Genomic DNA, 27283 nt, shown 5'->3' on the forward strand with positions numbered 1-27283 from the left:
AAGGAACAATCCAAAATGTGAGGCATTGGAAGCAACTATGCCCAATGGGTTGTTAACTACTGATTTACAGTATTTGAAAAGCCAATGGAAAAATATTTGAATGGAAAAAAAAATCCCTTCCCATAAGGCAAGGCAGGAAATAATAGCGGAGAACCGCCTAAATGTTACTTCAAAGCCATTAACCACAAGACAACATTTTTATAATACTGAGGCCCATTAAAACAATGTTACATGATACTCTTCAATTCAAGGACAAAGGCAAAGCTAAATTCTATCAGAAATATTCCTGCTCTTCGAAGTCAACTCAGACATATAACTACGTCTCGGGTGAGTCCCACAATAAAAAGCCTCAAGTCTGAAGGTCGTCTGTGTCATCTCTGACCTTTTGGGCTCTTACCTCTCTTAGAACCCCTGTGTGCTTCGACTTTGCTTTTAGAATTTTCTGAAATTCGTCAGATTCCAGGTAGGCAAGTTGTTCTCTTCTTTTTTTCCTGGCAGGCTCCAACTCATCTTCAGCTAGAGCACAAAGGATGGTCATTGCAGAGGAATTTCAGGAAGCCAGTGAGCCTCATGGACTCAGCTACCCCCGTCCTCTCCCTCTCTGCCCAACAGGCCCTTCAAACCTAATTTACCCCACGAGGTACCAACAGAGGGAAACTCGTAAGGAGTGAGGCTGAAAAGGAGAGCCTAGAATATGAGGTATGGCAGATTTGACCACTGAATTAGAATCTCTTTTCCACCTTAAAATAGGAGCTCTGATGACAGGAAACACCAACAAAAATCCTTTTTACAAATTGATGGTAAAATGTCGCTGCCAACTTCAGAGTTTTAAAAATAAAAACAGGGCAATTGCTAAGAAATTATGCTCCTTTCAAAGCCAATCTTTATACTAATATATCTGTGCAAAGATCCAGTGAGAAACCTTTCTCCAAGCTCTTAGATTGTGCCTAATTTTATTTCAATTTAATGCGATTATAGAAAACGGTCAGTTCCAGTTGACGAAATTCTATCTAGGTGTTGTAGAGAGGTAAATTTAAGTAAAACAATGACTTTTGATATCAGGCATGGTGGTTATAGTTTAGAACATCTCCTTACAGATGGCTTCATTCCCACTGTTAACTCTGAAATCCACAGTACCTTGAGGAGAAAATGTGTTGTTCTTTTCTACACGTTCCTTCACTTCCAGGACATCCTGGGGGTCCTTCTGCTTCTTTTTAATGCCGTTGGGATCTGTTTTTGTAAGAATCTGACCTTTTGCCCTTAATTTGGTTATAGCAGCTAACTAGAAGAAAAGAGGAGATAAAAATCTTAAAGATGAGACGGGTATCTGTGATCCTAAATCCTTTTTCTAGCTATTAGCCAGTGAATTCTGTTCTCACATACAAATTGGCAAAATAGATCTTCTCTTTGCTTAGCATTATTAACCCAATTATTAAAATTTTAAAGCATGGAGACAGGTCTATGAGCTAATAAATAAAGTTTCAGTTTATTTAAATATCAATAGTTTCATATCAGCTACACTGTGGGCTTCAAAACCCATAGAGGAATCACATAAACATTTTGGAAGTTTGTTTTAGAATCAGACGGAATGAGGGGCGCCTGTGTGGCTCAGTCGGTTAAGCATCCAAGTCTTGATTTCGGTTCAGGTTACGATCTAAAGGTTCACGGGATCAAGTCCCGTGTCGGGCTCTGCACTGACAGTACGGAGCCTGCTTAGGATTCTCTCTCCCGCTCTCTCCCTGCCCCTCCCCTGTTCACGCTTTCTCTCAAAATAAATAATAACAAAAAAAGAATCAGAATTAGGATAGAATTTTAGCTCTGCCACTTACTAGTTTGTAACCTTACGCAAATTAACGTCTCAGCCTTTATAACATGGAAATGTTTTCCTAGGCTGTGTGGACAGAATGAGAGAATGCATGCAAAGCATGAACCTATACATAGAACATGGCATGTGTGCGTCACTGACAGGTACATGCACAATTGTTATCATTATTATTACTGCAGGTACAGCTTTGGCTTATAACTAGCTTTTGCCCTTCATGTGGTATAGCTACTAACTAGAACAAAGAGAAGACAGGCTCCAGTTGGGGCTCAGGGTGACTCAGGAAGTGGAGAGGTGGGGTTCTGAGCACTCTCGACTCCTACGTCGATCAGAGTGACTTAGCTCTTGCGTAAGAGTTCTTTTGAAGAAGGATTCTTCAAACCACCATTTTACAGTCTTGCCTCAGTAATTCCTAGTTTGTCTCTCTCAGGCCAGTGTTTACGCAATGTCTTTTAGCCGTGTAAGGAATAGCGCTGAGAACGGGTTAACGTTAAATTAATGGCATTATGTTGATACCATCGTCACTTAAAATTCCTTGGACTCTGATTATCATGATCAATAAAAAGCTATTACTGTCTTTCCTGGTCATAGATGTATAAAGTCTGCAACTCCAGTCATGTCCTACAGAATGCAAATTCAAATGGTGAAAAAAGACGTCACTTACCTTTTTGGCTTCTGCTAAAGCACTCAGTTTTGGTCTTGGTGGCGGGGACTCATCAAAAAACAGAACATCATCTCCTTCTGAGATGCCTCGCCCAAGCTTGGGCATCGGTGTGGCTGGTGTTCCTTCCAGGCTGGGGAACTGAGCCCCCATTTGTGGAGACCGAGAAGGGGCCCGTTGAGAAGTGGGTGGCACAGCCAGGCTTTCGACCCCACTTGAGCTTTGGAGAAATCTTTAAAGAAATATGCAGTCACACAATGTGCAGACTGGCAGACCGCAGGCAGGGGAGCAGCTGGTAAGTAGCTGTTTGTAAAATAACTCCCCTCCTTTGTCAGTAATTCAGATTAGCACACAGGAAGAAAAACGTTGGCTTTACTAACTCTGGTTTAATTGATTTTTCATAGAATACGACCACTGTTTTACCAATTTAGAACTGATTACTATTTTTGCCAACGAGCTTTCTAGCAAGTGCCTCTACAGAATGCAGCCTTGCAGGTGAGATGTGGGCCACCCAGGCGCCCCAACGGTAATACCTTTAAAAGGACAGCGCTCCCTATTTCACACAAGGCCACGACTCCCATGTATCTATTTAGCTCGTGTGTATGTAGCTACATGATGCATGCATCTAAAGATATCAAACTCACCTGCCTGAGGCCAAATGATTGCTCGGATTTTTCCAAAGAATTTCCTCTGGACTTTCCTGTTCATTAAACCACTGCCTTTCAGTGGCCCAGATTTGGGACAGTGTAATGGTTCAAACTAGAGCAGAACAGGTGTGAGTCCAAACCTGGCTCCATCAACCACCTGCTCTCTGGCGCTCAGTTGTATCACTCACAAAATGAGGATAAGAGCACCTCACAGATCATGGTAAAGGCCGCGTGAGACACTGTATTTATGCAGGACACAGCATGGCACTCCATACCCACCGAGCATCTGTGAACCTCGCTCTTATCACTGTTCTGAGAATTTGAGTTCAAGATCCTTTGACGTGTTCACCTTCTGTACCCATTTCTACTTGTTTTTGCCTCTAAAAGGACGCCACTTCCCCTGCCTCATTTTCATCATTTACCTGAACAACTGCAAAATTTACTCACTGGCTTTGCCTGTACTTACGACACTAATTGTGGCAAAACTAAAGAATGAGAGACAGGGAACACGTTGCCCTGCACAAAACCCTCTGCAAGTGTTTCTTTCTCTTCTTCTTGGGATGGTAATTACTATAACCTGTGCCACCTAGTCTCAGATTCTCTGCATGAGTCAGAAATCCAGAACTTAAAATGTTTTCTTCTTAGGTTAGGTTAAAATTGTTTTTAAACTTTCAAACTTAAAAAAAGGTAGCTAACCATCCAAAACCTGAAAGCACACGTTGGAAATCTATTAAGACACTCTGAGAATCCCTGAGATATCTAAACAGAGCATTAAACCTATCCTTCTTACCGTTTCTGTATTTCTTCTGATCTCTTTTTCCTCATCTCCAGCATGTGCTGTTTCTGCTGCTTCAAGAGGGCTGACGCCGAGACAGACTGGAAAGCGGGTTTCAGGCTCCCCGTCAGCCCTAAAACACAAGCCATAGGCTGAGGCGCTCCGAGGGGCCGTGGGGATGCAGTGTGGGCACCAGAGAGGGGAAGGCTGACTCTACCTGATGACCTGGCTTTGGCTAAATGTTGTTTCAAGTTTCTGGCTCCAAATGTAGGCAAGTCCATCAGTTCCCTGAATTCCTCAGAGCAAGACAAGCTTTTCTGATGTATTCCTGGAATATACAAACATCAGCTTTAGAGGACTCTAGTTCAGACAGTTTGAGATCAAGTGATGTCACTTTCTTTGTCCTTTTTTTTACAGTAGGCTCCACGCTCAACGTGGGGCTTGAACTCACAACCCTGAGGTCAAGAGTGCTGTGCTCTACCGAAAGAGCCAGCTGGGTGCCCCTTGTGATATCGCTTTTTAAACTCCAGATTCACAACTCAGTTGTTTGTAAATGAAGTAGGTGGAATGCCAAAAGAAAACAGAATCCTTAGTCTCTAATATGAGACTAGTAGGACTTTGAGGACAGAACAGATAAATCTTATTTCTAGTGATGATTAGAACACCAGTGTCTGTGGGCTCATTTCATACATAACATCTGGCACATGCACGATGGGTATGGTCTGTGCTGGGCCCTCACCACTGTTAGGAACAAAGCCCCAAGTGAGAAGGGCAGACAAGCCATTCTTTGACTTAAGACTTGTTTTTTTTTTGTTTTTTTTGTTTTTTATTTAAAAAAAAATTTTTTTTTCAACGTTTATTTATTTTTGGGACAGAGAGAGACAGAGCATGAACGGGGGAGGGGCAGAGAGAGAGGGAGACACAGAATCGGAAACAGGCTCCAGGCTCTGAGCCATCAGCCCAGAGCCCGACGCGGGGCTCGAACTCACGGACCGCGAGATCGTGACCTGGCTGAAGTCGGACGCTTAACCGACTGCGCCACCCAGGCGCCCCTTAAGACTTGTTTTAATGAAAAGGTAACTGATGGGTTTGAGCAGGAACCGGATACTATAGATTCTAATGCTGGACATTAGGAGTTAGACCAGACACATCAAGAAAATTTACAAAGCATACCAAGCAAAGACTCAGCCACGATAATATGCTGCTTTTTTTTTAAGATGCTGCCAGCCACGCCTGATTCCTTTGGCTTAGGCCACATCACTCAGTACAGTGATGAGGGAATATTTTTATTTTTTTAAAAAAAAATTTTTTTTTCAACGTTTATTTATTTTTGGGACAGAGAGAGACAGAGCATGAACGGGCAAGGGGCAGAGAGAGAGGGAGACACAGAATCGGAAACAGGCTCCAGGCTCTGAGCCATCAGCCCAGAGCCCGACGTGGGGCTCGAACTCACGGACTGTGAGATCGTGACCTGGTTGAAGTCGGACGCTTAACCGACTGCGCCACCCAGGCGCCCCAATGAGGGAATTCCATTTTTAACTTAGGGTATGGGCCAAGACCATTTTCAATCCTAAAGACGAGATATTTAAACTGCAGAAAGAAATACAGCATCGAGAAAGCAAGTTACCAAGCTTTTGTTGGGCCTCCTGAATGATCAAGTCTGTCCCCTTGACGACCATATTAGTCAGAGTGGTTTGAATCTTCTTTTTAGGAGCAACAGCAGCTGCACTGAAATGACAAGGGTCACCCCCAAAAGGTAAGTCATGACACTTCAATGTTTTGATGAGGTAAGGGCACAGCTGTGTTCATTTATTACAAGCTGCCAGAAGTTTGTCACAGAACTAAGGAAACTTTCCTAATACTGTGGTCCTACAGTGCAGCAGGTGAATGCATTACATCAGGCAATCTGCAACTCTGGGTGAGGTCTTTCTGGACAAGCAACATGGCAAAAGAAATAAACAATATGCCAACACTTTCATCAAGTAGTCTGGGAATTAATCTTAAAATGATTGAGGACTTTGCAAAAACTCAGGATCTTAACAGGATAAAATATTGTTTGTAATGTTAAAAGTTGGAAACTCCATTAATGTTTATCCACAGGGAACCGTGTTGTCACAGAGTCACCTAAAAGCATACTAAGTAGCCACTAAAAATAATGCTGTAAGTGTATATTCGATAAGGAAAGGGTTAATTATTTTATGTAGGGAAAAAAGTTACTAAGTATAGGTCCATTTTGATCTCATTTTATATTACTAGAAATTTATACATATGCGGCTCCTTTGGGCTGTGCTGTATGCACATTTTTCATAACACAGCGGTATTGCTTTTTGCAGTTTGGAAAAATACAGAAATTATTTTAAATCTTAAAAACGTGCTTGATGTGATAAGCTAGGCAGGACGTGAGAGTCGTCTTGCCCAATTTCTGTTAGACTGGGAAGAAAATCTGTTTTGTTCTTGGACCAATGGTAGCTCCCTTGTGCCAGGTCCCCACCTGTCCTCATACGTGCTTCCTACAATACTGTGACAGTGCCACTGATCACCTAGTTTAGGGACTCTATAGAGGGCCTGTGCTCCCCAGAAGAGAGGCCGTGGATGTTTGCCTTGGCAGCACTCCACTCCTAAGGCTTGACTGCTACCGATTCACGGAGTTAAATGTGGATTCCAAGAGGTTTACGAGCTCACGGTAAAGGTCATGAGGGAAATGACTTAAAGGAGGCCAACACTATGATTAACATAGTTCCAGCAGCCATACAATCGCCCCTGACAAAGTTGCACTATGACATCAGAAGCCAAAGGAGAAGTGTGGGCTCCGAGGTAAAGACCATCATGACACGACTAATTTCTCGCCCTGTGTTCTCCTCTCTACCTGGGCATAAAGGAGGTCCTCGTCTACCCTGTTCCGGGCAGTGAGCTATGAAAGATAAAGGCTGTCCAAGTCTCTCCCAGGACTATTACAGAACAGGACAACCACTGGGATTCTTCTAAGGAGACAAGCAAGATCCCTGTCGCAAAAGACGCCCTGGAGAATGTCTTACATGGAGGCCGCGTATGACGCAGAAGAAACTCCTCCGTAGTAAAAACCATCCTGACACAGCCGTTCTCTCAGGCCGGTGCCTTTGCGGGCAAACTTCTTTGGAATTCGTCCTCCGGAGAAGGTTGACTGCAGTTCAGCTCGCCTGGCGCTGAGCTTCTTGTACTGGGTCTGGATGTGGTACTGGCAGTACTCACAGTCGTTCTGCAAAGGGCAGAGCAGTGGCATCAGGATTAGGGACACACATGGGGGGACAGCATCAATAAACACTGGTCCTTTTGCTCAGCTTCGAGGGGCACTACTCTTTTTTTTTTGAAGTCTATTTATGTATTTTGAGAGAGAGAAAGAACACAAACGGAGGAGGGGCAGAGAGAGAACCCCAAACAGGCTCTGTGCTGCCAGCGCAGAGCCCAATGCGGGGCTTGAACTCATGAAACCAGGAAATCATGACCTGAGCCGAAACCAAGAGTCAGACACTTAACCGACTGAGCGCCTCCCACAGGCACCTTTGTGGGGCACTATTCTAGGTGCAGAATCCCCCTTTTGACCTCCAAGCCCATTCTTAAAGGGGAGGTATACACAGACTTACTGGAATTACACTTAAAAGCTCTAGTCACATGAAAGAAAAAGTGATACTGTTCACCCCATATGCCCTCTTTCTAAAATGGAAGGAACATTAGCTTCCAGAATGAACCTCAAGAACGTTATGCTAAGTGAAAGAGGTCAGACACAAGAGGCCATATTACCAGTAGATGGAGGTGAGGGGGTAGGGAAGAGGTTCCTTAATGAGTATGGGGTGTTTCTGTGGGGAATGAAAAGGTTCTGAAACTAGAGAGCGGCTGGTTGCACAAGAGTAAACATGATGGGTATCACCAAAGTGTGCATTGTAAAATGGTTAACTGCAGATTGTGTGAATTCTACCTCAATGTGCACTGATACAAGAATGCACCAACATCAGCATCTAGTGAAATTTTTCTATGCCTCTGGCTGCCTCTTGGACTAATGCTACTCCTTCAACGAAGGAAAAAAAAAGGAAAGCAAAGTGCTAACGTTCTACAAGGTGAGCCCTTAGGTGTGGGGACAGTGGGGTTTTAATGATTGTGTTCCTATGTGGAGATCTGTAAGACACTTCACTCTGAGACTTCTTTTTCCAACTCCTTACCTCCTGCTATTCCCTGCTCAGCAGGTGATCTGTTAGGCAGGAATGAGGCAACTAACGGAGATGAAACTTGCCATTTAATCCTTTCAGAGAGCTCTAAGTAGCCCCACTTCACCCCCACGAGGATGGCTGTCATCAGAGACCAACAAAGACAGGTGCTGATCGGGACATGGAGAAAATGCAGCCCTCCTCTCTGCTGGTGAGAATGTAAAAGCCACCTTGGAAACCAGTCTGGCAGTTCCTCAAAAGCCGAAACACGGGGGTTACCATTCAACGCAGAAATTCCAGGCATATACCCAAGGAAACTGAAAACATACATCTGCACAGTAACTGCTACATGAATGCTTATAGCTGCAGTATTCCTAACATGCCCCACTGAATGATGAATAAACAAAACTGATACATCCACACGACGCAGTATTATGCAACCACAAAAAGAGAATGAGGCAGTGACACCTGCTATAACATGAATGAATCCTGGAAACATGATGCTAAGTAAAAGAAGCTAGACACAAAAGGCATATTGTAGAATTCTATTAGTAAAATGTCCAGAAGAGGCAAATCCAGAGAGAGAAAGTAGAGTGGTGCTTACCAGGGACTGAGGGAAGAGGGTAATGGGGACTGACTGCTAATTAGTATTGTTTGGTTTGGTTTTTTTTTTTTCTGGGAGGGGGAACAGTACCGCAAATGTTCTGAAATCACATAGTGCTGATGGTTGCACAACTCAGTATTACAACTACTCAACTGTCCACTTTGAAAGGGTGAATTGCATGGTATGTGAATTATATCTCAAGTTATCATAATTACTATTTTTTTAAAAGCTCTAAAAAAATACAGGGTGCCTGGAGGGCTCAGTTGGTTAGGCATCCAACTCTTGATTTCAGCTCAGGTCATGACCTCGGTCATGAGATCAAGCCCGTGTTGGGCTCCATGCTGAGCGTGGAGCCTGCTTGGGACTCTCTCTCTTGCCCCTCTCCCCTGCTTGCACACACGTTCTTTCTCAAAATAAACAAACATGGGGTGCCTGGGTGGCTCAGTTGGTCAAGCATCTGACTTCGGCTCATGTCATCTCACAATTCATGGGTTCAGGCCCCACATCGGGCTCTGTGCTGACAGCTTGGAGCGTGGAGCCTGCTTCAGATTCTGTCTCTCTTTCTCTCTCTCAAAAATAAATAAACATTAAAAAAAATTTTAAATAAACAAACATTGGGGGAAAAATGCTCTAAGAAAATAAATGTTGGAGTTAACAGACTAAAATAAGGATTTTAGTGTATTTTTTTTTTAAATTTTTTTTTTCAACGTTTATTTATTTTTGGGACAGAGAGAGACAGAGCATGAACAGGGGAGGGGCAGAGAGAGAGAGGGAGACACAGAATCGGAAACAGGCTCCAGGCTCTGAGCCATCAGCCCAGAGCCCGACGCGGGGCTCGAACTCACGGACCGCGAGATTGTGACCTGGCTGAAGTCGGACGCTTAACCGACTGCGCCACCCAGGCGCCCCGGTTTTTAGTGTATTTTACCATAGTGTTTGATCTCTGGCACTACTCAGAATTGAGGGCAACTAAAATTCCGCCTTCCTCATACCTCCTAGTCAGTGGGCAATAAAACAGCACTTTCCTTCCTAACAGTTCAATCCTTCCCGCATCCTTAGTTTTTTAAACTGGCAGTTATTAGCCACACACTGAATTGTCTTACTTTGGTGCTTCCTGTTACGTAGGAAACTCAGTTCCAAGTTGGTCGTTACTGCTACGCTATCTACAATCTACTCCTATTAGCTCCTGTCTTTAACGGAAACCACCCCAACAGAACTGAAACCAACCAAATTAACAGTCTGTGTACACGGCTGTCCATTCTTCTTCTTTGCTTTACAGGTTCCCAGGTCAAGAGCTTCACCCATGATTAAGATCTTCTGAGGATGATCAACAGACAAACACACCTGCAGAGAAGACACAGGGTGGGACTTAAAAGTGAACAAAGGCATGGTCTTTCATCAGCAAGAATGAGTAAGAGGCTGGTTGGCGGGAGTTAGCAAGGCGCTAGCAGTCTATAAGAATTGGAAGCCAGGACCCGAAAAAAACAGCTGTAGGCATGGGAGGTAGAGAAGACATGTTCACTTCTCTATGCAGTAGCCATTATCACCATCTTTGCTGCAGAATCCGGGTTTCTTTTTTTTTTTTTTAATATTTTTTATTTTTTTCAACGTTTATTTATTTTTGGGACAGAGAGAGACAGAGCATGAACGGGGGAGGGGCAGAGAGAGAGGGAGACACAGAATCGGAAACAGGCTCCAGGCTCTGTTTCCAGAGCCCAGAGCCTGACGCGGGGCTCGAACCCACGGACCGCGAGATCGTGACCTGGCTGAAGTCGGACGCTTAACCGACTGCGCCACCCAGGCGCCCCGAATCCGGGTTTCTTATGGGCTAGCCAACGTTCAGCCTTAGATGATGGATCCTGTTTATTTTCCCAGCATCCCCTGCAGCTAGTGATGGTCATGTGACTACGTTCCGTACAAGAGACTGAGGCAGGAGTTCCGGACAAAAGCAGACGGAGTGGGGCTGCTTCACTTCCTGCCTTCAAAGGCGATGTGAGGGCGAGAACTTCAAAGCCATCCAGGGACCAAGAGGAGAAGGCTGAGAGGCTCACAGACACTGACTGACGTCACTACATTGCCTATGTCGGGCTTATTTATTATGTGAGAAAAACAAACCCCACTGTTTACCATTAAAAGAAATGGTAGGGAAGTTTTTGTTACTTGCAGCCAAATACTTCTGAACCAACAGATGAAGATTTGTTGCCATTCTCTGGTGAAAGGAAAGAAGTAACTTTGCCTCTCACTCTCTGGTATTATATTAAAGATAATATGTAGTAACAACAAAATGATGCTTCTTGCCGGTCAGGTGGAGAGAAGGTCTGCTCCTGTTCACAGGAGATCTCGGTTTGCTCTCCTGCTGCTTGAGAAGATGACCTCACTGATTCTGAGCTGCAGCTACAGCTGTACTAATGAATGGAGCCAAGTCCCCTCCCCTATAAAATCCTGCCTTCTTGATGCAGCCACTGAAATCTATGGGAGAGATCTAGGGAGATCTGAACATAATAATTCAAAAACACTCCAGGAATCTTGAAACTAATTTGGAAAGATAAGATTTAAATTATGAAACACTTAAGAGTAGGTAGAAATTCAGAATATTGGTGGGTAAAGAACAAAAAACCAGATGAGGGGAACATAAAAGTATGACTCAATATGCAGGGGTGGACCAGTCACAAAATGTTTCTCATAAAACTTGGCTAAGCTGCAAAGACCAAAAAAAAAAAAACAAAAACAAAACAACAAAGAAAGAAAACCATGGAAACAGATTTTTACCTCCTCAGAACCATCCCTGGGCTTCATGGGGTTCGCGTTGAGCAACCCTATGACAGTACCCTGTTCAGTCTTCCAGAGTTGTTTGTGAACTTCTCCAAACAAGAACAACGACACGTACCGCGTCAGGTCACGGAGATCATTCAGTCGCCAGATACTAAATGTTTTCCCCTGGAACAAATATTTATTCTTATTTTTACTAAAAAATTTTTTGAAAAAATTTAATGTTCTATTTATTTTTGAGACAGAACACGAGTGGGGGGAGGGGCAGAGAGAGGGAGACACAGAATCCGCCAAGTAGGCATCAGGCTCCGAGCTGTCAGCACAGAGCCCGATGCTGGGCTCAAACCCCTGGGGCACGAGATCATGACCTGAGCCAAAGTCGGAAGCTCAACTGATTGAACCATCCAGGCGCCCCTTATTTTTACTAAGTTTTGCACAACGGGCTATACTGTCTCCATGTATAAGTGCTCTATTGTGGAAAAATATATAAATATATCCACCCTGAATATATAATCCTGAGAATGTCTGCTAATTATAAATGAATCCTCTCTCTAGGCTTTAGTATTTATTACCTCTCTTTCATTTTTTTTAAATGTTTATTTTCGAGAGAGAGAGATAGAGTATGAGCAGGGGAGGTACAGAGAAAGAGGGAGACACAGAATCTGAAGAAGGCTCCAGAATCTGAGCTATCAGCACAGAGCCTGATACAGGGTTTGAACTCATGAACTATGAGATCATGACCTGAGTTGATGTCAGATGCTTAACTGACTGAGCCACCCAGGTGCCCCTGTTGTTCTCATTTTAGAAATGAAGGTGAAGTCAGGCAAGCCAATGGCCCATGTGTTAGTGAAGCCTCTAGTCCTCAGGTCTAAGTACTCAATGGGATAGTACCGCCTTTCTATCTACACACACAGTGTTAAAAGGACCACTGCAAGTAGTGGCACTACCATTTAAAAACTTACTGATATAAATTTAGTGGATCTACTATTTATCACTGATGATATTATTAACTATAATAAAGAAGTATCAGCTCTATGCTATTAAAATCTTTGCCTAGTTTAGAAGAAAAACAAAAGCCTCATTTAATGACAACTGGCTATGTTTAATGGTCAAATTTCAAAAGCATTATCATGGATCTGAAGAAATGTAACTCAAAATGCTGACTGTATCAACAACTTCCACTTTCACAGATTTTTTTTTTAAAACAAAATAATTTCAATACACAATCCAGCTATTTCACAGAGGCAACCCAGAGTGGGTGTGGTTATAGGTTATGGTGAGCCACTGACTGGATTTGAGTGTTCTATTTTCCCATGGATTTGTACAATGCCTTTCAATGTCATCATAGCCACTTATGACACAATTCAGAACCTAATCAAATGAACCAGACGTGTTCACGTTCAACTCGACAGTAATAGGGCTAGAGAAGGACTCACTAATCTGAAAGTCAACTCGTTGTTCAGGAGGCCAGGCCTTGTAGAAAAATCCAAGGTTGTCCAAGATCTCAATTAAGAGAAAGAAATCAGTAATGACCATGATCATAGTATTTTGAGAGGTGGAAGAGAATTCTGATAGAATCAAAAGCCAGTTCCTTCCTTTAAAAAATAAGCACACGGAAGTCCTCAAAGATCAAAGGTAAACCTAAGTTCACATAGTTAAAGGGAGAATGAGGCTTAGAACCCAGATCTTGTGACTCGCCATGCCACAAGATAATCTTCTTGTTACACCTCAGTCAACTGTGATTACTGTGATTTTAGAACTTGTTAGATTTCTTGTAATATTCACTGTGCTCACAAGGACGGCAATTTCAGAATTTCTGCAGTTGCCCTCTTACTTCCAGTCAGGCTGTCCAGAGAATCTGTGCTCAGCCTCTCCTCTATAAGCAGGAGGACACCGTCACTGGGGCAACCCATATGTACCACAAAAACAATGACAAGTGAGATGCAGCAAAAACAATACAATGAAAAGCCCAAGGACCCTCTACAACCAGATCTTCTATAAGTAGGGCATTCTCCACATACACCCCTCTCAGACAGCAATCCAACAAAGGTGAGGCAGCTTATGAGCAGCTATTTCAAAATGAAATACTGATGGGCTTGGGCTAGGAAAATCAAGAACATGAGTCCCCACTGTTAGTTTGTGATTGAGCAGCTACGAAATCAGTAAGATGCTTACACTATTACAACTCTGTGGAGTGATTTTCTTCAATATAACCCCAAAAGTCACCCAGTCTATTTCTTCCAGCTTCTCACTTGCCATCTTTTCCTTGAGCTGAGAAAGTCGGATCAGTTTTCGGCCAATCATTTTCTTGTTCATCTCTGTGGAGGACACTCGAGGCCGCCTGGGTCAAGACACCAGAAATTATTAGATTATTATTCTAATAAGAGATTCCCTGGCATTGTAGCAGTTTGGTAAGAAGAGATGTTATGGACAGAGATCTTCTCTGAAGTCTCGGCTCTCAGGGAGGTTTAGTTATGTAGTATGGGCAAAGCAAAGATGGTTTGTTTTTTTAAGTAGGCACCATGTGTGACACAGGGCTCCACCTCACGACCCCAAAATCGAGAGTCACTTGCTCTTCCAACTGAGCCAGCCAGGCGCCCCCAAGGCAAAGATTTTTATGGCAGATAAATAAAAATAAGATAATTCTTAAAGCTAGGTTTGTGCTTCCTTCGATAGAGAAGTGGAGCTTATATAGAAAACAAGAAAGATCATACACTCTTTTTCTTATACATTATAATGTATGTTATAATATTCTTTTAAAAGTGATCTCTGAGTTTAATACAAAATCATAAATTGAGATTACAAAATAAGATATTTAAATTTCATCAACATTTTCAGAGAACAATAAACCAAGGCTTCGATTAATATATTCTTATTCCTAATGAGACTCCAACAACTGTGTGATCCCCTAAATCTGCAGGCCACTCAGGAGCTCTGGCTGAGTAGTTCTGACTTTGTCTACCCACTTCAATTTACGAGCACAGTGCACTCACACTCGCAACATCTTCATCTGTGGGGGATTTCAACCAAGAACTTGTTGCAGTGGACAGGATCATCTTGGTAGGGGGACGTATACCTTGGAAAAAACCTTGCAGCGCCCTCAGTGAGAACCACAGCTTTTACTGTATTCCATGCCACATGTCCCAGGTGTCATTAAAACACTGAGTACTTTCTTCCGATTTTGGAGAGTATGGAGTCTTTAAATACACATCTATGGTGTGGTGGCACCTACCTGCCTCCCCGCCACCGCTCAGTAACGTGTAATTTAAGATCTTAGCAGTTTTAGTTTAGATTGACAAGGGTTAGGTGTTCTAGGATAGCACCTAGCTACTCAGATGGACTGTACTAAAAGCAATCTGGTCTCAGCGTAAGGATTATTGCCCTGCCCTGGGCTTCGACAGAAGTGTTTGTGGAGCTGCAATGGACTAGTGATGGGGGGCACAGAAGACTTAAAAGTCCAGGCTCTGAACTGAACTGATCCTGGGATTTATTCCTATTTTAACAGAGAATCTTAATCTCCCCACACAACCGAAGCGAAGGACATAAACGTGCCTTGAAAGTTATTAGAAAGAAAAAGAGCGCAGGTATTTTTCTTAACATTAATTACAAGATACTACGATCCCGGTTAAACTGTGAACACCTTTATGTATTTAAAAATAGTCTCTATCACTGTTTCTGATTACGTACACTATTATTTATTTGCCCATTTCCTTTTTACAGATGCATTATCTTTTACTCACCATGTAAACATAAAAAATCTTCTTTAAACATTTCACATGCCAATTGTACTGTACGTTATGGTTACTTTTACTGCCAAGTTTTGCCAAGTTCAAGAGCTGTTGTTGTTAAGTGGATCTGCTGTACAAATACATTGTTTGTAGAAGGCTCAGTCCTCGGGAAGGAGGACAAGGCATCTAGTGGGGCAGGAGAACAGAGTGAGAGGCCTTTACAGTTACTGACCTGAGTCTCAGGCCCGAGAAGGCTTCCACAGAGATCACGGTCTGCGGTTCTCCAGAACTCCTGGGGGTCCCTGCGCTGTGATCTCTGGTCAACCCACTAGGTTTGTTTCCAGGAGTAGTTCGGAGTGGTTGGGAAAGTGTACTTGTCGTCCCTGAAGACGAACTTTTGGGCTCTAAAAAATTAACATAAAAATTAAGTGAAAGGAAAATCACACCAACCCCTACAAAATTTGTTTTTATAGAATTCTTTTTATTTTTTTTATTAAATTTTTTTTTTCAACGTTTATTTATTTTTTGGGACAGAGAGAGACAGAGCATGAACGGGGGAGGGGCAGAGAGAGAGGGAGGCACAGAATCGGAAACAGGCTCCAGGCTCTGAGCCATCAGCCCAGAGCCTGACGCGGGGCTCGAACTCACAGACCGCGAGATCGTGACCTGGCTGAAGTCGGACGCTTAACCGACTGCGCCACCCAGGCGCCCCTAGAATTCTTTTTAAATCAATATGCAATAACCAAATTTTGAGAGAACAAAGGAAGCCCACAAGACCATTGCTGTACTACCCTCCAAATCTCTGCAGTGCAGTCTGAAAGAACTTCCTGGGACCATGGAAATGTTTTATACCCATGCTGTCTGGTATGGTGGCCACAAGCCACATGTGGCCATAAGTACTTAAAATTGATTAGTGCTTCTAAAGAAATGAATGTCTAATTTTACTTAAACTAATATAAATGTAAATAATCACACGTGGCTAGTGGTGGCTATAGTACAGTGCAGCTCTGAAACAGAGTTCCTTTGTGCAATGACATTGAGCATTCCCTATACACATAGCACTGTGGTAGATTGCATAAGGGAGTGAGAGCCCTCCTTCAGGGATCAATGATTAGTGATTTGTGTACAGATCAACTTTCTACCTGAAGAAAATGTGAAGTTAACTCCCTTTTGTTTCTGGTTTCATCTCATTCCATTTGGTTCCATTTCATTTTATTTACAGGGTGGGGCAGGCGGATCTAGGGGGACCAGGGTATTCTACTGACTTGCTTGCATTAAACATCCCTGATGTGGTTACTATTCTTATTTTAGAAGCATTTGATAATGTTCCTGAAGGTCAGAAAACTTGGATATTTTCCCTTAATACAATTTCACTCTCTCTTAAATAAGACTGTGTTGTTTACCCTCAAACAAGACTTTGGATCAGCGCTCCCAAGCTAGGAAGCAGGGCAACCCAAGAACTTGAGAGTCTCTAGAAAGCATGCCCATGCCCCACGCCCTCAAAACTGAACTTTGGACACCGCCTAATGACATAGTAATGTTAAAGATCCTAAAGGGATGGATGCCATTCATAAGCGGATACAAGGAATACATAATTTTTGTTAAATAAATATGAACATGCAGGGCTGCTATTCCCTACTATAGAGTCATATGCCACTGCTGTTCTAAAGGGCCTTTTTGAACATACGTGGTGAATAGCATGCTGCTTACTCTGAGCTATGTTATCCAGACCATTCTGTGTTAGATCTTCCAAAGAATTATTTTTTTTAATATTTAAATATACTTCTTTGAATTTTATTTTATTTTTTAATTTACATCCATGTTAGTTCACATATAGTGCAACAATGATTTCAGGAGTAGATTCCTTAGTGCCCCTTACCCATTTAGCCCATCCCCCCTCCTAAAACCCATCTAGTAACCCTCTGTTTGTTCTCTATACTTGAGAGTCCCTTATGTTTTGTTCCCCTCCCTGTTTTTATATTATTTTTATTGTCCTTCCCTTATGTTCATCTGTTTTGTATCTTAAATTCCTCATATGAGTAAAGTCATGTGATATTTGTCTTTCTCTAATTAAATATTTTTTAATGTTTATTTATTTATTTATTTATTTTTAATTTTTTTTTTTTCAATGTTTATTTATTTTTGGGACAGAGAGAGACAGAGCATGAACGGGGGAGGGGCAGAGAGAGAGGGAGACACAGAATCGGAAACAGGCTCCAGGCTCTGAGCCATCAGCCCAGAGCCTGACGCGGGGCTCGAACTCACGGACCGCAAGATCGTGACCTGGCTGAAGTCGGATGCTTAACCGACTGCGCCACCCAGGCGCCCCATAATGTTTATTTTTTTTTTAACTTTTTTTCTTTAATCTTTATTTCTGAGAGAGAGACAGAGTGCAAGCAGGGGAGGGACACAGAGACAGGGAGGCACAGAATCTGAAGCAGGTTCCAGGCTCTGGGCTGTCAGCACAGAGCCCAACGCAGGGCTTGAACTCACAAGCCGTGAGATTATGACCTGAGCCGAAGTTGGATGCCCAACAGACTGAGCCACCCAGGCACCCCTAATGTTTATTTTTAAGAGAGACAGAGAGCGCACATGTGAGCAGGGGAGGGGCAGAGAGAGGGAGACAGAGGATCTAAAGTGGGCTCTGCGCTGACAGCAGAGAGCCTGATGTGAGGCTCGAACTCACAAACCGTGAGATCATGACCTGAGCTGAAGCTGGACGCTTAACTGCCTGAGCCACCCAGGAGGCCCGAGATCTTCCAAAGAATTATTACCATGTGCAAACTGAGGCAGTGCAATAAAATCAATACATAGTGCTTATGAATATTTTTCAGTTTAATTCTACATGCTTATATGTGGGCTGAACTAGAACGGTGTTTGAATATACATCTCTACTCCTGGCGAAGAAGTCTTTTCTAAAGAATGGACCCTCTGCTTTAATACAACCTCACTTCAAATAAAACCTGGCCATTAAAAGGAATCTGTGCCTTGAACTCACAAGCCTGAAGACTCAATCTCTGGATTGCACAAGAACTCAATCCAGTGGTTATACTTGCTACAATTCAACTACAGGACTGTAGAGCTTCAAAAACATTTAATTCGTTGTTTTAGTAAATACCTACTCTGCACCTGAGGGCTTTCTGGGCACTTTAAGATGCAGAGGAAGATTACAAAATAGAGCATATGGCTCTCACTCCCAAACAAACTTACTTTTCTCAATGGGCAGTTAAGACAGACCCCCAGCTGTCCCCTGCAGGTATGACAGTGCTGAACTGAATTTTAAACAGAGCCAGACTGGGGCGCCTGGGTGGCTCAGTCGGTTAAGCAGCCGACTTCGGCTCAGGTCATGATCTTGCGGTCCGTGAGTTCGAGCCCCGTGTCGGGCTCCGTGCTGACAGCTCAGAGCCTGGGGCCTATTTCAGATTCTGTGTCTCCCTCTTCCTGACCCTCCCCTGTTCATGCTTTGTCTCTCTCTGTCTCAAAAATAAATAAACGTTAAATAGAGCCAGAGTAGCGAAAAACCAGGCAGGCCTTGAGTACTGTACCTGCAGGTGAAACCTTCGGAGTCCGAGCCACCCGCTTGGTTTTCGGTAGAGCAGGGACATCAAGCTCTGCAGCGAAGCACGTTGACTCCTGAATTCTCTGAACTTTCTTCTCCTTTAGAGGGGGACGTGGGGACTTAGCTATGTTATTAAAAGGAAAGAAATTAACAAAGAAAATTTAGAAAGGAACTCAAAGGCTATTTTACCAGCAGCTGAATGCAGAAGTAATGCTATAATTTTTCTTTCTCTTTTTTAAATATTTATTTTTGAGAAAAAGAGAGAAAGTATGCATGTGTGCGAGCACGAGCAGGGGAGGGGCAAGGAGGGGGGGAGAAAGGGGGAGAAAGAGGGAGAGAGGGAGGGGGAGGGAGAGGGAGGGAGAGGGAGGGAGAGGGAGGGGGAGGGAGAGAGAGAGAGAGAGAGGGAGAGAGAGAGAAAATATGAATCCCAAGCAGGCTCAGCGCTGTCAGTGCAGAACTTGATGCAGGGCTTAAACTCACAGCCCATAAGATCATGACCTGAGCTGAAATCAAGAGGTGCATGCTTTACCCACTGAGCCACCCAGGTGCCCCTATAATTTCTCACTAACAGAGATGCACGTTTTTCCTAGAATTACAGTCTGATTACCAGGAGATTTATGCAGAAGGGCTGGACTTGCAGGCTGTGTAATTGTTGCTATTTTTAGCTGTTCTTGTAAGGATTTCATCTGCTCTTGCAACTTCTTTAATTCATCTAGGAAAGAAAAGTATATTGACTTAAGACCCAGAGCAGAAGAAATATCATACATGGCAAAAATGCTGGAATTACTTTTGGTGTCTACTCCCTCACCCTGAAATGCCAAGAGCCACAATATAATCACATACTGAGAACTCACCATTAACTTTTGCACTAAGAGGTCCCTTAGAGAAATAAACTTTGTATTTTCAGTAATCAAGTCTCTAATACCTAAGCTAGTCGTGAATTTGTTCTACTGACAAATATCACAGATACATATCCCCAGTTAACAAGTTTTTAGGAATCAAGAAAAGTGATTAGTATTTCATAAACTGAATACCATAATATAATAAATGCTGGTTCTTGCATTAGAAGAAACAGCAAACCACTGAATTTTATTATAATTTATAATAAAATATATTATAAGAGACAATATATATAAGAATATATGAGACAATGCCACAAATAAGAAAAGGGCACTCCACAAAGCTTCTGTTCAGAAATGGTCTCCTGCCCAAAAATAATGTGGAGAAGCCTGCCATCTTGTCCCTGGCTCCCCATGCATATGAGTCTCTGGGTAAGATTTTTCTGTAACAGGCACGAAAGACGTTAGAGCCATTCTGGGAGGGACTAAATTACAGCTGGCCTCTGCATGCTGAAATGCTGGCTGTGAATGTCTCCTCTACTAACTCCCACGATTTCTTTCTTTCTTTCTTTTTTTTTTTTTTTTTTGCCAAGTCATGTATCTCCACTCTTGACTCAGCAGCTATTTTTTTTTTTTTAATTTTTTTTTCAACGTTTTTTTTAATTTATTTTTTGGGACAGAGAGAGACAGAACATGAACGGGGGAGGGGCAGAGAGAGAGGGAGACACAGAATCGGAAACAGGCTCCAGGCTCCGAGCCATCCGCCCAGAGCCTGACGCGGGGCTCGAACTCACGGACCGCGAGATCGTGACCTGGCTGAAGTCGGACGCTTAACCGACTGCGCCACCCAGGCGCCGCTCTCAGCAGCTATTTTGATGAAAACTGTCAGGTTCCATCTAGTTTACCATGAAGAGATTAGAAAAGCAAGTAGTTAGGGCACCTTGCAACTCTTGATTACTTTTCCCTTGACTTGGAGCAGGAGCAGTGGGGACACTGTTTTTAGTTGACTGTGGTGTGGGAACTTCTTCTTCATCTGTTAAGTCCCCCATATCTCCAAAGAGAGTGGCCAGATTTTCCTTTCGGTCCTCAGTCTCTCCCACTTCTCCATCAGCAGGCTCCTCTGAGTAAGATTCACCGTCATCATCTGCATCAAAGAGCTCATCAAATGCATCAGGTTCACGATCTTCCTGGGTCAAGCAGTGACTCTCTTCTGAATTACAGTCCAGGGCTAACTCATTCTCCTCCAGCAATGCAGTCAACAGAGACAAATCATCTTCCTCCCCTGGGGAAAAAGACAAAGGACAGAAAGTAAACCTACCTGAGAAAAACTGCTAATGACAAGCAGTTAATTAAAACACTCAACATTAATAAGGCAGTTAAAATGGCTCACCATTTTGCCTGGTGAATTGTTGATCTTCTGTCCACCTTTCCTCTTCCCAAGTGCTGATAGGGCACTGGGTGAAGGAGAAAGGGGCCAACACCTGCATAGTGACCACACCGGGCCGTTCACTGGGCTGATCTTTCTCCCTGTGCTACTTCAGCTAGTGAGATAACTAGCTGCATACCAACTTCTATGAAATCCAACCCATAAGGGAATAAACTCAAAAATACACTAAACATGCATTTAGGCTTTAATTGAGGGATAAAAAAATTTCAAATGTAGAAAAGGTACAAACAACCATATAAAAAGTACTTATATTTCATCAACCAGAATGAGTCATTTATGTTTGCTTCTTGCCTTTACGTTAGATAAGTAAACTTAAAAAAAAAAGTTTATAGTTTATCATGCCAAATCTTTTTTTCAATGTGTATATGGTTTTTTTTATATGCATATGTGAATTTTTTTATCATGCCAAATCTTATCACAATTCCTAACCACTGCCTCCACACCCTACCGCAAGAAGTATCCTAATTTTGGTATATCAGTCTAGTCCATTTTTCAAAATTTTAACATAAATACGTTAAGTATTCATAATCCATACAGAGTATTTGGTTGATTTATAATATTTTCGGGACACCTGGGTGGCTCAGTTGGTTAAGTGTCTTACTTCAGCTCAGGTCATGATCTCACAGTCTGTGAGTTCGAACCTGGTATCAGGCTCTGTGCTGACAGCTCAGAGCCTGGAGCTTGCTTGAGTTCTATGTTTCCCTCTCTCTGTCCCTCCCTCACTCATGCTCTGTCTCTGTCTCTCTCTCAAAAATGAACAGACAGTAAAAAATAAAATACTTTCATAAATTGTTGCACACTGTAGGTATTCCTCTGTATCCTGGTTTAATTCAACATTGCATGTTAAGACCGACCTGAATCAAAACATACAGTTCTAGTTTCTTTCAATGGCTATATGGTAATTCTTTTCCAATTCTTTCCCACCACAAACTATGCAGCAACCATGACGATGTCTTGCATACGTGTGACAGTTTCCCAGGAATACCTAGCACGAGTGGAATTGTTGGGCTGCTGGGTGCACATTTTCCGACTTGCCCAGATGCGGCCAAACCCGCTCCCAAAGTGATTACTCACTAGCACTATGCCAGTGCCACTTCTCCCTAACACCTCACCAATATCTGATGTCACTTTAAGTTTTTTTGCTAGTCTGATGGAGGATTTTAAAAGGCATCTCAGTGTTCTGATTTGCATTTCCAGAGAAATATCATGAGGTAAAGAATTGTTTACATTTATTGGCCCTTAGGGATTTCTTCTTTCTTTCTTTCTCCTTTCTTTTTCTTTTGGTGCCCATTTTTTCCCCGTTTGGGTATTAATCCTTTATAAAGTCTGAGCCATTTTAAGACATAAAGGATATTTCATGCACTGTGCCCCCCTTCACCTGAAAGACAAGAGTTAAAGTCCAGAGACATCAAGGGTCTGTTCAGGACCATATGGCAACACAGGTCAGCACAGGAGCCTGGCTTAGGATGGAGATCTCTAGGCCAGCAACCCAATATTCTTTGCACTGCTCTACACTCTCTTACCAGATGGAAAAGAGCCAACGCACAAACTCATGGGCTAGAATCTGATGAAAGGGTCTAAGGCTAAAAGTTAGATAATGATCTGCTGGAATTTCTTGCTCAATAATCACTGCAAAACTGGAGGGCACAGCAAGAAGAGGTGACCTGGCTCCCTGTGCTCTGGGTGAGACTGCCACATTCCCTCAAGGGAGCCAAGAGGCCTTCCTCTCTCCTGTTCTTAGCTGCTGAAGAGAGCACACTTCAGGAAGAGGCTTTGGTTCACACCACTCATAGTTGATGATAAATGTTGCCCAGAGCTAATCTGTGATGCCTCCCAGACCGGTTCAACTCAGTCACCACCAATAATCCTGTCTTCATGTTATGCTGACCCAACCTCCCTGCTTCATTTATACACTGAACCCTCTTCCTCTCAACCCCCCAAGGATGTCAGCCTATAATCATCAGCTCTCCTCCCCACATCACCCATGATTCCCTGTCTTCTGGAGCATTCCCATCAGCATATGAATTCTTTCTAGTGTCTTCCATCATACCAACCAACTACCTGATTATCTTCCTACTTATTTGTTCTTATCTTGCTCTCTGTACTAGAATGGAAGCAGGAATGTTGTGCAACCGTGTTTCTCTAGACCAGATTTCGTCCACACTGGACCAAACTGTTAGCACTGTGCCAACCAAATGAATGTTTATTAGATACAACGGTTTCTTAGAGGACACATACCCATTCACCACTTATTTTCATAACTATCTCATAGCAAATAATTATACTTTATATTATATTAACCGCCCTGAAGGTAATTTGATGATTTCAGGAAAAAGGACGCTATTATTATACCAAAGGTATAATCAATGTCACGTGTTATCACAGTGTGAAGAATTTCAATAATATTTGGTTCTACTTTTTTGAAAAAGGAAGAGAGTAATAAACTTGGATTTAAAACCAAAATCTAGGGGCGCCTGGGTGGCTCAGTTGGTTGAGCAGCCGACTTCGGCTCAGGTCACGATCTCGCAGTCCGTGAGTTCGAGCCCCGCATCGGGCTCTGTGCTGACAGCTCGGAGCCTGGAGCCTGTTTCGGATTCTGTGTCTCCCTCTCTCTGACCCTCCCCCGTTCATGCTGTCTCTCTCTGTCTCAAAAATAAATAAACGTTAAAAAAAAATTTAAAACAAACAAACAAAAAAAAACACACCAAAATCTAGTTTCAGATAATGAGCTCATTATGTAACCAGAAAAATAATGCATTTTATTTGTCAGCATCTCTTTACAGCCAGCACAATCACTGCTAAGCTACTCCCAGGCTAAGCTCTGTTAATCAGAGTAGCCTCTTTTTATTAGGTAAATATTGTGCATACACCTCTGCAAAATAAACAAAATGAGAAAGGACTTCAAGAATTTAACTCACAGCTACACTGAAGCGACTTCAACATTAACTGTGAACTCTGAAGTCAGGCTACCTGGGTTCAAATCCCTACTGTGGCAGTTTCACCTGGGACAAATTACTAAACATCTGTCTCCTGGTGTAAAAAATATGGCTGCTCATAGGGCACCTGGGTGGCTCATTCGGTTGAGTGTCCGACTTTGGCTCAGGTCATGATATCATTGTTCACGAGTTCAAGCCCCACATCGGCCTCTGTGCTACAGCTCAGAGCCTGGAGCTTGCTTTGGATTCTGTGTCTCCCTCTCTCCTTGCTCCTCTCCTGCTCACAATCTGTCCTCTGTTCTCTCTCTCTCTCAAAAATAAACATTAAAAAACAAATAACATTCTCCGATTGAAGTGAGATCTTTTGTGAACCACTCAGACAATACTTGAGGGTGAGGTAGCCATTTTCACTATTCCGCAAGTAGGATAAATAACAAGTCCATGGACAAAAGGGTGGTTTTCCATGAAACACACATAATTTGAGACAGCTGTCAGAACTTACCATCCATGCTGTCAAGAGAACAGTTGTGATAGAGAACTTCAAAGGAGAATCCAGTGCCCAGGAGATGGCAGGAATGTCGAATCTCGCTATGAAATCAACATTAGAAAAGTCACCCTTGATTGTTCGGCTATGAAATCAACATTAGAAAAGTCACCCTTGATTGTTCTCGCTTTCTCACATCCCATATATAAAGAATCAGGGATCTCACAAATTCTACAGGGTTGAGGCTGAGGGTTCGTCCAAAATCTGACTATTTCTACCCCCCCCCCCACCCCTTTTATCTTGTCTTCAAACTATGGTGTAGAAACTCAGTTGAGCTCTGGAGCAGTTTGCTGGGTACTAGAGCACATGGATGAGACTGACTGTGAACAAGTATTATTGAGAATGGCCTAAATATTAGGGCTATTATCCCATGTTATTTACTGTGACACATTTGATGGCTCCCTTATCCACAGCAATCTAGTGTGTGGCTCTACTTAGTTGCAACCTTCGTCACATCAGGATTTCAATTCAATACCACTTAGCAAAACGCAGAGGCGGCAGAGCTAATTAGGGTAGATTCATGTTATTGTGTGCACTTTCCTTTTTTTCCTTTAAATGATTTTAGTGACTGCAAGAAAAAAGCTCAACAGATTTTGTCTAGGCTCTTATTCAATGAATATAAGCTTCTATAGCTGGCTTTGGGAAGTGCAAGGTCAAGTATTAATTATGATGCTTTCTTTTTATTTATTCGACAAATACTTCCATGGACCTATTGTGTGCTCCCCACTGTGTTGTCTCCTGGGAAATCTGCTGGATTGTAAGCTTGTTGAAGGGTAGCAAACGGTCTCACTCACCTCTATAACCAACCGCCCTTCCCACTCCCCCCCCCCCCTTCATACTCTACCTCACCCTCACAACCAGGACCTCCCAACAACTATCGGTTCTATCTCCAAAACAGTGCTCAATCTTTTGTCTGAACCATGAGCTTCCTGTATCGGTCTCTGTGTCTCTGTAATCTCATTTCCATACAGCAGCCACAGTAGTCTTTTCTTTCCTTAGTAATTTCTGAGGAATATAAGCCAGATGGTAGTATTCTCTTAACTAAAATTCTTTAACAATTTTTCATTACCATCAGAACAAAATTCAAAAGACTGTGAGTTAAGTGGATACTCTCTCTCTTGCCTACTTCTACTCAGACTAGCCTGCCTACAACTTCTTGAACAGAGAGAGTGCTCTCAGGCCTCACGCTCTTTGGAAAGTGCTCCCCTAGCTCCTTCTCACTCTTCAGTTTCCCCTTGAGCATGGAGTGTTCCGAGCCGTCCAGACCACCCTATCTGACCGGCTCCGCGGCGCCCGCCCAAACCTCATCCTTTTCGTGACTTCACTGCACTTTCCACTGTGGTGTGCGTGTTATCTGTTATTCTCTTTAGACTCTAAGCTTCACGGGGGGATAAGTAATGTGTGTTTGGAGGCCTGCACATGGCACACACTCAGTAACTTCAAGCAAATCACGAATTGAAAACAAAAAATGAAAAAAATAAAAGTCCCCACGGCATGTATTTTAAAAGGTTACTTGAGAAAGAACCCAAACCTGGTCCCTTAAGCAGAGAGGATGGCCCGACGCCTGGTACCTCCTTGGTGCCTTTAAGGCGCCCCTACCTTTCGGTCGCTCTGCACCCAGAGCCCACCCGGCCGGGCGGACACCGCGCTCGCCCGATTCCAGTTCTCCCTCACCTAATCGCCTCGGGCTCCGAGCTTCTCGGCCTCGGAGCTCTCCAAACTCTCCCGCAGACCCGCGTGGCGGGCCCCCTACCTCACCCCCGGGTGACCACCCACACACCCAGACCCCAGCTGCTTACCCTACTCGGCACCCCTTCCAGACCTACAGCCAGACCCGCCAAAATTCCAACTTGGCTCCACCCCCCCGTCTGACGCCAGACGCACGCCGACTTAGGGCCGCGCTGATTGGCTACGTCAGCTTTCTTGGCGACGACTATCTGGCAGAGATGGTAAAAGGCCCATCTTGCATAGAGCGATCTGATTGGCTCACGTGACCGGGCGCCCTCTTTGTTGGGGGCAAGAAGACTTCCGGTCGGTGACGTCCTGCTCTCCTTTAGATAAAGTGGTGTTGTGGTGCCTCCCAGCGCTTGGAAGTTTAAGTGTTCCTGGAGGGTGTTTTTACAGGAGGTCGGAACTGAATTCCAGACACTCTCCCGGACTGACATCCACTCCTTTCTACAAAGCCAGGCGGAAGGTAACGCTTGAGGCCGAGAGGCCTGCACAGAGACGCTTAAACCGGAAGCACATTGCAAACGTTTCTCCTGCCCTCACAAATGTCCTGTGATAGGACTGATCCTAGAGAAGTCTGACTGAACGTGCTGGATGATTATTTAACAACCCCTTGTGTTCCACTGAGATGACTGGACTCAAAATCAAAACTCTGGTTCGCTTTGAACTCTGCCTGGCCTTGGGGAACTAACTTCTCCCTTTGGGCTTCTGCTTCACCATCTGTGAAATGAGACCTAAAGTCTAGGGGACATTCTTTGAGGCAGTGGAAACGACATTTTCCAGAGGATTTCGTGATCCAGAGAATTGGAGAATTGTAACTTGTATCGGACTAACTTGTTAGGAGTTCGTATTTTTCACAGAACATTTTTTAGTAAAATTCAGATTTGGGGGGGGGGGATTTACATTCTAAAAATGGTGTTTGTACATAATTCTGAGAACTGCCCTTTCTAAATGCACAATTCTATTTAGCTTATACATAATTTAAAAGAATTCAAAGCAGAAGAGTTTTTGATGGAGCAAATGACCATTTTAAGTCTTTTCCC

General features: G+C 43.3%; 1 protein-coding gene across 7 annotated transcripts in view; it reads right to left on the bottom strand.

The window, feature by feature from the left end:
- The window catches only part of MCM10 (minichromosome maintenance 10 replication initiation factor), a 116486-nt gene extending 90125 nt beyond the window's left edge, over positions 1-26361 (bottom strand). For 6 of the 7 annotated variants that reach the window (XM_040451403.1, XM_040451404.1, XM_040451406.1 and 3 more), the window contains exons 1-16: positions 26312-26361; positions 24471-24556; positions 20526-20867; positions 19354-19458; positions 18730-18867; positions 15417-15588; positions 13632-13797; positions 11457-11624; positions 9915-10031; positions 6941-7140; positions 5533-5633; positions 4123-4233; positions 3921-4038; positions 2487-2715; positions 1138-1282; positions 398-510 (exon numbers count right to left, since the gene is read on the bottom strand). In XM_040451403.1, the coding sequence (XP_040307337.1) occupies positions 398-510; positions 1138-1282; positions 2487-2715; positions 3921-4038; positions 4123-4233; positions 5533-5633; positions 6941-7140; positions 9915-10031; positions 11457-11624; positions 13632-13797; positions 15417-15588; positions 18730-18867; positions 19354-19458; positions 20526-20867; positions 24471-24477 (2232 nt within the window). In that variant the 5' untranslated portion in view covers positions 24478-24556; positions 26312-26361. The remainder of the gene's footprint in view (positions 1-397; positions 511-1137; positions 1283-2486; positions 2716-3920; positions 4039-4122; positions 4234-5532; positions 5634-6940; positions 7141-9914; positions 10032-11456; positions 11625-13631; positions 13798-15416; positions 15589-18729; positions 18868-19353; positions 19459-20525; positions 20868-24470; positions 24557-26311) is intronic. The other variant, XM_040451401.1, reaches the window with a different exon arrangement.
- Positions 26362-27283: the final 922 nt, after the last annotated feature.

The sequence above is a fragment of the Herpailurus yagouaroundi genome, unplaced genomic scaffold (assembly GCF_014898765.1).
Source record: "Herpailurus yagouaroundi ecotype Mexico unplaced genomic scaffold, PumYag 203, whole genome shotgun sequence".
In the NCBI taxonomy this organism is placed as follows: domain Eukaryota; kingdom Metazoa; phylum Chordata; class Mammalia; order Carnivora; family Felidae; genus Herpailurus; species Herpailurus yagouaroundi.